The sequence below is a fragment of the Varroa destructor genome, unplaced genomic scaffold (genome assembly GCF_002443255.2).
Source record: "Varroa destructor unplaced genomic scaffold, Vdes_3.0 BEIS01000005.1, whole genome shotgun sequence".
Classification (NCBI taxonomy): domain Eukaryota; kingdom Metazoa; phylum Arthropoda; class Arachnida; order Mesostigmata; family Varroidae; genus Varroa; species Varroa destructor.
The window spans coordinates 18,754,614-18,765,656 of NW_019211458.1; the positions used below are offsets into that span (position 1 = coordinate 18,754,614).

General features: G+C 44.8%; 1 protein-coding gene across 1 annotated transcript in view; it reads left to right on the plus strand.

Moving 5' to 3' along the window:
- LOC111251188 (chondroitin sulfate proteoglycan 4-like) overlaps positions 1–11,043 on the plus strand; it is a 209,351-nt gene that overhangs the window by 162,611 nt on the left and 35,697 nt on the right. The window contains exons 6-7 of the mRNA XM_086990490.1: positions 1,276–1,398; positions 10,501–10,767. Of these exons, the coding sequence (XP_086846616.1) occupies positions 1,276–1,398; positions 10,501–10,767 (390 nt within the window). The remainder of the gene's footprint in view (positions 1–1,275; positions 1,399–10,500; positions 10,768–11,043) is intronic.

Genomic DNA, 11,043 nt, shown 5'->3' on the forward strand with positions numbered 1-11,043 from the left:
CCTACGAATTTTCACCATATGCTTGTAGTATTTCTTTGCAATTGAACATAAGCGGTATAAATTACTTCTCAGAGTCGATTAGCCTTATGCTTATCGTTGTTTAAAAATACTAGGATGGATAATTTAGTTGTTCGTTTTTTATCTTGCATTCGCGTAGCTTTAATCTCATCTTCTCGCTGGTTGCATTACTTCGAGTTCAACATTAACATGGTGTTATTCGGCTATGTCCGCAATTTGTTAGGCTACTTGCTGTTAAGGTCTAGCGCACCTGGCGTCTGCGACGAGCCCTTCATGTCGCATAGACGTTATTGCAATCGCTCTTGTATTGGACATATTTGAGTAGCCAGTCTGATTTAGCGAGCTCCCGGCCGATTGAGATCTGCGGTGGCGCCTATAGCCTATATTTAAGGGTCAAGAAATTGGGAAATGGATTTACTTCTGCACTCTCGTGCGCTATACGCTATGCTTACGAGTGTATAAACTACCACTGCCCTGATTGGCCATAGCTTAGTTCGATGTGCCCTTGGATAACGACTTCCTTGTCGATTGCAGACTCCGCCTTAAATTGACCTCTCGGCTGAGCCTGACTAATGTATTTGCTTTGCCTTACGTTGCCATGGATCAGATCTTCAATAGCATACCTCCTGACCTACTGTATAGTGGCGCTATATAGTTTTTCAGTCCTTTAATATATTCTATGGATGGTTATCGTAAACATGGCACTAATGCGAAACGCACTATTAAAGCCGGCGTTGGCAGCCAGAGGCCTTTAACAGTGAGGAAAAGCCATGAAAGTAAACAATGAATATGTAAGTATGTACAATGAGCATGGAGCAAACCTATTTTCAGAAACAGAACATTGAAAACAGTTCTAGCAGTGATATCCGTTGCTGTTACAAACTCGTTGACTCGACAGAGTGAAGCTACTCAACTTCATTTCGAAGAAGTCGAGCGACGATCCCAAAGCCATTTTACCCAAAGTGGCACAGCGCAAGTGCCCAAGACCTATAATACAGGCATGTACATATAACTCAATTTTTCTTTATAGTCACAATGAATTCGCGAGAATATAACATTTGTTAGGATGAAACGCTTGCTTAGTGACCCGTATGCAATATTTGAAGCAACCAGGACTGTGGCCTCTCAGGGCATGAATGTGATGCTCGTAGCTTTGATTGGTACATTTTGTTACATAAATAAATACAGATAGGTTCATGTGTTGAATGTTTTCGTTGACTTAAATAATATCTGCTCGAATTGTCGTTATTATCTTAGATGGTGTCCTATACGAGGTGGAATTCGGTCATCGATGTCCTGTCCTCTTTGAGGCAACAAACTCGGATGCTATATCATTCACTGATGGACAGCAGTCCTTCGTCGCACTGCCAACAATTCCAGGTAATCGAATCAGCAAGTATTTAATTACCGACTATACTATATAATTATTCATGTTTTACCAAGGGCCTTTGTAAGTTTCCGACTATAGCATGTCGAATTTCTTCCTAAAATCAAATATCTTCAGTAGATAACCTCAATTGATTGGTGGACACTCAAGATAGATAGGCCAAAAAAACCTATCTGCGTAGTTACGTGACGAGTGTCACCTCAACTCTGCACAAAATCCCGTTGTCGATGCCGAAATTACGTCTATAGTACGGGCTTCAACTCAGTATGTTCGGCAGAAATCCCCATTATCTATGAATCACACCGGCATTTTCCAGCTCGATAAGTTCACCGACCTCCGGAAAATCAAACGGCAGAAGCTTCGTCTAAAACAACGCCACGTAGAAGAAACTGAGAACGTATTAAAGCAGCGAACAAAAAAAAAAGAGGCATTATCTTGCGCATTATTAGAACGATATACGCGGGTGCTGTGTATAAACGTCGAAAGGCGAAATACCACAGCTGACATTTATCAGTTTTTTTCGTCTCTCGTTCGTTTACTTTTCGTGCGGGCTATGGCCGGTGAGACTGTAGACGCGGCAGTAGATCGACAGATATGCCACGACAAACAACGGCATAGATCCAATCGATCGCAATCCAGCCGGCAAAATGGGCCACTGCAAGGCGGGGTCGAATTATATATTTCGTCCCTCAGCTCCACTGCCCACTATCCCTATACCCCATTAGTGCCTGCCCGCCACCATGTCAGATACATTGTAGGCTAGACTATCATATCCGTCTAGTCTGCTCCTAACAGCGTCCATTACGACTGTCGCAGCTAGAAGAGAGCAGGAGCCTAGGCCCACTGGTGAAGCGCTTGTAGTTTAAACATTACATAGCAACAGTATTATCCCATCACGCACTCTGTAGCATCGAGGATAGAGCAATGACCGTAGGCGGATACTATAGCGGCTCTATCACCGCTATGTTGACCAGCACTAAACAGCGCCCGTGATAAACGTTCAAGCCAAACTTCTATGGTACAACGAAGCCATTATATCAAGTGAGGACTATATAAAGTGCGAGTTGAACGCTCGAAGAGGCTAGAGAAAGCTTGAAAGATGCCCGACTCATTATATATATATATTAATGGGTCGGGTTTAAAAAAAGGGTACATAAAAGCAGCCATAATTGAATTTGGATGTGAAAATAGTCTTCTGGGCATGCGAGCCACAGGCACTACTACTTCTCATAGTTGCACGTTTGCAATGCTTCAGGTATTATGCACGTACTAGCCGTACTGGGTCACCTTGACTCGTTTTTTATTGCACTCATTTAGCCTTTTATTTCATCATTACTACTACTTGTGTATTCAGAAATGTTTATACGATACTTTTTTCGCCGCTGCTCATCTAATGTGATACGTGTAACATCTAAACGATCAATAGCAATAAAGCGTTATAAACTTTTCGGGATATTACCGAACCTGCCTCTTGATCTTTGGCTCGATAAGAACAAGGTGGTCACGCGCAACACAGATATGCCATTGCGAAACGATACAACGCTCGATAGAGAGCGGGTGCTGTTAAGCGAAGTGCGATCTCTCTCTATCGTTATATGTACACGTGTAGAGATGTTGAACAAATACATTTTATATTATGTAAATATTGAAGTTTAAACACACACAGAACACATTGGAGGTCGTTAATCCACGTTCTTCCATGTTCGTTCCATGTTGTATGTTTTTCCAGCGAACATGTAGGTTCACTATTATGACAGCCTGTAAACATTATGTATGTGCATGGTAGCAGCTTACTTGTATATGTTATGTAGGTGCGATTCGAACATCTTAATAATATCACGGTTCATACTGCTGTACATATTGTGCATACATATTCGTCTACGTATCCACGCGTTACACGTTTGTTTGGACAGCCAGTTTCTTTCAAAGCGACAAAATAATTTCTGCACTGTGTCCTTTATCGAGACGGCACTGGCCAAACAGCAGTGAGATGCAATTACCTGGTATTGTTTCCAACGCAGCCTCATAAGCCACACGTACGAAATACTAGATCCTAGCTATATAGCTCGCTCATAGGGGTAGTCTTGCACATCAGAGAAATGGTACGAAATATCTCCTTTTCTCCTGATTTTCCCACCCATTCCCGGTTGTAACGAATATAAAATAGTAAAGAACTGTGCGAAAGGCAGAAAGGAGCCATACTATTATATGTCTTTATGAATGCCACGGTGGTAACTGCTTTTCTGCTACTGTTTCTCGTGTAATTGCTATATCTACGACAGTTCTTTTGGCCATTTGCACGGCTGCGTTTCCTCTAGGGCTGTTGACGGCTCCATGAGCTCCTGGCGCTATCAACTCCTTGTGCCCCTCTTTGCGTTCATTTTGTGATACAACCGGGTGATGCGAACGGAGCACACCATTACTCAATGCCGTTTCCGTTTCAGTGAGGCCGTCCCATCCAAGCCAACCCAAGATGCACCAACGGCGTTCTTATGCCTAGTCCCCACGATTGGGTCCCTAAAAAAGCGCCCCTTTTTCCTTCTCCATCTTTACTATTGCAGCAAGTATCTACCTTTGCTATGAAATGGAGGCACCTCATTGCAACAGAACAACGAACACAGACTTCGCTGCTCCCTCTTCCTTTCGGTCGCGCCCTGTCTAGTTGCCCGACTCGATCGTCTACGTCCTGCGGAAGCTGTCTGCTCGGCCTCGATGTGTGTCTATTGGGTGTGTGAGAGCACAGCGGCGCTTTCACCGGTGCAAGTGGCAGCGGGAGCAACTGTAACTGCTACTGTTAAACTCAAGCGATGTCTTGCTCAAGTGCACAAGCCGTCAGCAGAGCTGGTTGTAGAAAGGCAAATCGCCAGTTCGAGCTCCGCGTTCGTTATCTAGCAATCCTCCATCAACAGTGGGGCATCTTTGTCGATCCGCAAGCCGGGTAGAGCCAAGCGAGCCATCAAGGCGCTGCGGTGCCTTTTACCGATCAAAGAAATAGCATCGGGAATAATCGGACTAGCGAAAGCGGTTGCTGCGAGTATGGGTGCGTGCCCGCTGGCACGAGGAACTCGCAACACAACGACGGGCGCATGCGACATAAAACGGCTTTCTCGGGCCGTACGCAATCTGGCCATATATTCCTGCGTTAGACGAGTGGACCGCATGACACCCAGCCAGTCAGGCGATATCCAAGAAAATGGGGGGAGAGTGGAGAGTGCGATGGAACGACAACGCGCATAGAAAGATTAGGACGAATTTTGAGTTCGACTCGAAATCGAGTGGAAATATGTATGGCCCAAGAAATGAGATGAAAGCTGGTTTCTTCGTCTATCCCGTATACTCCACATCGTTCCATCCGTCACGACCTGGACTGTGCTGAATTTAGTCAAGCGGCAGAAAGATCGTTTGCAGCCACGACGATTTCTGATGCTTGGGTTCGCTGTCCAAAATGCGTGCACAGGGGCGACCGACGGCGAGAACATTGCGTCAAAACAAAGTAACGTGTTTCTGCCGCCACAGAGAGACATGAATAGGCCCAAAGATCACACAGCAGAAAAATCGTTCATTTTTAGACGCACATGCATCCGTTAGTTTGTATCATAGACGATACTGGTAGCAAACACATTATAAACTCAGTGAACGCAAGAAACATAAACGTAGTAAAGCATTGTTCACAATCGATTACCGACAACTACATTTGCAAATCAGATAAGTTAGGGGATGCTTACAAACTTAATGGTCTTCCTTCTTGATGAGCTTATGCTAATGATCTATCCCTAATAGTTCATCTCAAACTACGCTCTATTAATATAGAATTTTATTTCTAGACACTGGTATCAAGTACGTTATGTAGAACACACAATCAGAATGTCAGCCATAGATAATCAGCAACTTAGTCCCAGCTGGTGCCTGCAATAGTAGCAACGACAACTTATCGATGACCTTATCTTATAGAAGACCGCACGAATTTGAAGAAACAGCTGTTGTCCATGACCGCATTTCATCTATAGTTTAAGTTGTGCTTACTTCAGATCTTTCGTAGACTTTTAACAGCAAATCATTAAAAAGCTGGGAAAGCTAGATATCAGCGCTGCAACTGAGCTTCACACAATTTTTCGTCTAGAAATCATAGTAATTCTATGGCGATGGAGGTTCTACAATAGTTTTGATGTTACCAGAAAAACATTAGAAAATAATCTATTAAAATAATGCATATTTAATAATGTTATTTTAAAATAAAGATATGTATTTAAGTTCTGGCTTAGAAATGTTCAAAACTTTTCAAGAATCCAGTAGTTTGCGTGATTGATACCGAATGTTGTCTCGTGGAGCCGTAATATTTTGATTTTTTTGGCTTTAACGTAATAAATATTCATATTAATTAAAGTATATGCGCTGAAGTGTAATACTTTGTGGACCTCTTAGAAACCAGCCAGTCGCACTTTCTTGCTGCGTTGTAACAAAAACGTTTTCGGTTAACTTAAGTCAATTAAAACGACTATTTAAGAATTGCATACCGGAAAAACTTTTTCCGTGTCCGCCATCATACCCAACGACCAATACTAGCTGACGCCGAGGAAAGCCGGCTAGTTGTTGAGCCGCGGCTCACTTTTATCTTATTTTGAAGACACCCTTGTAAACTTCCAACCTTATTGCCTTAACCTCCGGCTATCTCGCCAGAAGCTGTCTTCACATCAACGCCACCTTCTGCATTCGCGCGCTACACAAGTGTGTCTATTAGCGTCCTGCGACGCGCGACCGGCCTTAGAATACACCTACATTTTCCCGGGCGATAGCCGACACGTCGAACAAGAGTCCATTTCCATACCGTCATGCTCTCATGAACGCTCAACTTAACCGCCTTCTATTAACGACATTACCAACGAATGATCAATATCAAAATCATCACCGGAGCTGTATTGGCTTTGCCACACGCCCTTGCGCTGCCCTCGTGTGCGACCGCCTCCTCACCGTAACAGCAACGCGCTTCTGCGCTACCTTGCTACTCTGGTCGCTACCTTTCGTAACATTGGCCCTGAATTTGGTTCTGTTCCTAGACTCGCTCCTTTTTATCCTTGTCGTTGCGTTCCCTTGCCTCTCCCTTTTCCTTATTCTTTCTCTTCGAAACGCATTCTCATTCAATCCTGCTACCTCTGTTCGACGAGGTTGAGCGAATCGGAGTGACCAAAGTCTCTAGGGGAGCATTTTTTCGTAAGGAACTTTATTGGCACAAATCTTCCGTTGTGCCTCATCTTACCATCCTCTGACGTTTGCTTCGCCATGCTCCCTCTCGTCTTGCAAAGTAGAGCCAAACAAGTGCAACCGTTTGGGAGGTGGGAGCACCCACGATGCTTCATCGCTTTCTCTGTCGCGCGCTATATTGCTCCCACCGTAACGGGTTACTTGTCTTGCTTCGCTTGCTGAAGGTATCTTCGATCAGCCCGGAGCCCAAAGCTGGACCTTGAAAGCTATATCTCGCTGATAGCGATTTCAGGGTGAGTGGATCGCTTGCTTGGTTATCAAAGGCCCAGCCGAGCGTCAGACGCCCGACGCTGTGCCGCACTCCAAGAAAACAGGCAAGTGACAGACAACCACCCAAGCAGGGCGAATCTCCACCGCTTTTTCCTCAGGGACTAACCAGATTATCGTAGTGACGTGACGAGAATCAGCCGTAGTGCTGACTGCAAAATGGCAGCGGCGCAGCCAATGGACAAGGGGTGAGGCTTTTCTCTGTTTCGAGCAGCGCAGAGGCACGACGTCGATTCGATCCGTCCGAAGCCATACCACTATATACTTTTCACCACGAACGACTTACCCTATATCCAACTCAGTTGCCCTATTTTCCTCTAAACGTGGGGCCCCGGGGCAAGGACAGGAGTAGCAGACGAAGAACCGCTGCTGAAAGTTCTCGGCTTCGTGGCGACCGGAGCGAACTGCTTTATTCCTACTGGCGCTGTGTTCTGTAGCGAGATGTCGAGAGAAGTGACAAAGGTGTCAGAGGCCCACTTGGCAGCTACGTTCCCAAACCACGCACGATAGCAAGTCTTACCTTCACTATGAGCTAGCTATCATCTTTCTGTGCTAGTTCCGTCACAGGCCAGACCGCTGTTGCCTCTGTACCTCAATATCTCAGCGGAATGCACCTCTACCCACGACAACCGACAGAGGATAGCAGGGGCTATCTGGAAAACGGCCTGAGAAGGAGACTTGGGACAGAAACTAAAATAAAGCAAGAGAAAGACCGTACGCGTAGGAACAGAGCAGTAGGACGCCGGTGTCATCGTAGTACTATATGTAAGGCCGGCGTCCTTCTTGGGTCTCCACTCGCTTTCTTTCCTTTCATTTCCCTGAAACGCTGGCTGCTCGCGCCACTGCGCGCAAACAGAGCGGATGACGGACCCAGGCAAGAAATTAAATGGTTTCATCATGCCAATGCTGATCCAGCCTTTGCTGTCCACAATGTTCTTGCTAACGTTGGCTGTCTCTCGACTGCTTGTGTCTGGCCATGTCTTTCGCTATATGACCTGATGACGGGCATGCTGCAACTCCACCATCCAAACGTTTGGATGTGAATGTGTAAACAGGCTTTAGAAAATACGGCACGGACCTTACCGGTACTGGCAGCGATGGTCGACAGTGGAACTCTGAGAATGACGGGCATCGTAACACAACTTTTTAATTCTTGAATCCCTTATTTGCTCATTCGCTCGTTTCCCACGTCGCCCTTATCGTCTGCTCAGCCCGGTCCTAGCTGCACCTTTCCGACGGCCTAGTCTAACACCAGTACGCCTTCCGTTACCGCTAGCTGATCCGTGCTGCAGCACTTTTCTCTTTCGTCATTGTCGCTTGCTGCTGTTACGATTAGAAAGCAGTGGCCTTCTCTTGTTCTCCTTTTCGACGGCGGTTGAAGCAGGTCGCTACTACCGGTGAGTTTGTTCCGCCTCTCATTCAAACATAGGCTCAACCACCTGCCTGCGGCAGCTGATGGTACTGACCCGGTTACTTGTTCTGCCGCTTGGATGGACAGCAGGACTGGATTCTTAGCGGGCATACCTTAGCGGAGCCAAGCAACAGGAGGCTCTTACAATGGTGGAGCTGCAGCGAATCGTTGCGAAAGTTTCTTTTGCTTTGAGAAAATACCACACACAGGTCTGGCATCACATAGACGCACATCTCGCCTCGCCGCTGTTCTTGCAGCTTAAGGTGGCTGAAGCGGTAGAAGGAAGAGAGTTTGCAACAAAGGATCACATCACTACGACGATCGCCGAATAAAGGATGAACGCTGAGGTGGCTGAAATAGCAGTGAACTCAGTAACGGGTGTGAAAGGCTTCGCTAAACTGTACACCAGTGCCAGTGAAGGAACATAGGCTCACAGGCAGGCTAGCTGAAATGTACTCGAATTTCTAAGAGGAGCTATTCAGATTAGGTCGCTGCCACTCTTGTTTATAACACAAAAAAAAAGTGCATTGAAAACAGAGTAAGGCTACTAAATGGTGGTGACAAATTTACGTTAATTAAGTGTGCGATAAGTTGTACGTTCTGAATAACATTGTATTCGACGACTGAGTGAAGCAGCAGTGTCCACATGAGGATTTAAACCCGAACCATCCCGCGGATCTGCATGCGTGGATGATCGTGAACTTTGTCCCGACGAGATAAGTTGGAAGAAGTAAAAAAAAAAAGCGACAAATGCAAGTGTAACGCGTAACGAGAATTTTACTGACAGATATTCAGTTTTTATGGAATTTAACTTTTTATTGTCTCTTTATTTAACCACACCTGTCGTGTGGTTCTACATATTATACATAACATACGACATAGGCCTGTGAAGACATAAAAACAAGTAAAACTATTTGTGTACTTCATAGTATTTAATATAATTTATGCAGGTCAATTTTAATTAGTGAATGGGCTAATTGTTCTATTGACCGATATTAATTACTGTTAAGCCTACCAACTAGTACAGCTTAAATGCACACCATACTAATATTAACCATTATGGGACCGGTTGCTATGATTGGTGGTGCACTGCACCATATATATGTATGTAGTCTAGCGTGATCGCCCGCGATGACAACTGATTCTCTGATGATTCGTACCGGTATGGCTTTAGAATGAAGACAGTCTTTAGGTTTGAGAAGCATTTTTATATCGGTATAAATTATATACATATATGGGAGACGGATTATGCCGTGAATCGGATACAGATAACGTTCGGTTAGCGGCTATGTTGTTTACACGTAAATCATCTTCGAACCGCTCGTGGTTTGTTTATTTCGGAATATGGCTGCAGAAAACAATGATCTTCTCCACTGACTGAGTACCGACAATTAGTAATTGTGTGGTACGCATTTTTGTTCTCATTACTCAAGGTTATAACGTTCATTGTCCACTGTCTTAGACTCAATTAATCATAAGATTTAGGAAGACACAACTAACGGAAGTGACCATATTGGAAGGCCATACGTCTTCGTAAGAAATGGGTTGTTTTTCCTTAGTGTCAAACACTACCCAGACGACGCTTTTTTGGCCATGTGCTTCTGATTTGCGGTATTTAAAGCGATCAAGTTCAATGCCAACAGCTACAGCCTATTTGGCCATCATGATTTCAAAATCAGTCTACTGTTTTTGAAGCTTACAAGTGTTTAGCTAAGAAATAAGATGTAAACAGTATTCATCTTACGCCCATTCTCGTGTTTTACGTAAAGCTGTGCCTCGTCGTCACAGTCCTTCAACAACTCTGGTATCCTTGCACTTTCGATCGTCGTAGTACGTCCCCGTGTCCTACAATCGAATAGGAATCTGGTGGCCGATCTCCAGGATTCATGGTTCACAGGTTTGGTCCGGCGGCGACTTCATAGCTGTCACCACATGGTGAAAAACTAACCCATTAGCCGGAGATGGACGATATATCAGCAAGCGGCTGCGCCTTTTGTACCCCAACCACGTCTGGGTTAGCAGTCGGTTATTGTGTACTTTCTTGACCACAGTTATATATATATATATATCTAGTTTGCAATGCGCCTGGCTCGACTGAAGCCGTGGATTGATTACTATTACAGTTCTTTTTTGCCTATAATCATATCGGTTTTTGCAGGATGCTCTGGCGGCCTACAATTAAACCTGCAGTTCCAGACGAGTTCTCCGCAGGGCCTTCTCGCTTATCAGTCGGGTCGGAGGAGCGTGCTGGCTCTAGAGCTAGATGATGGGCGAGTGAATCTAATTTTTAAACGAAGCGGCGAGCTTAATACACTCACAAGCCCACAGCGTGTTTCAGACGCATATTGGCACAAGTTACAAATCGAAATGCACACCAACGGAAGCGTTATCTTTTACGTGGACACCAGTAAGATCACGTGGGATGGTAAGTAAGATCCTTATGTCTACTAGTCAAAATAATTACGATAATACAAAAAAAGCCGTTCTTTTTAGCTAAATACTTAGCTCACCGAAATAGATTCAGAATAACAACTATTACTAACTTAGCATTAGATTACGAGCTAAAACGATATGTAATATATAGATATTTATGGGCTGTCACGGGGTGAAACAAAATGGAGAAACTGGGAATTACTGAGGGTAGTGGAAACAGGCCCAGCGGCCAGGTTTGGGCTCCACGCTCGGTCTTCAACAAATAGGT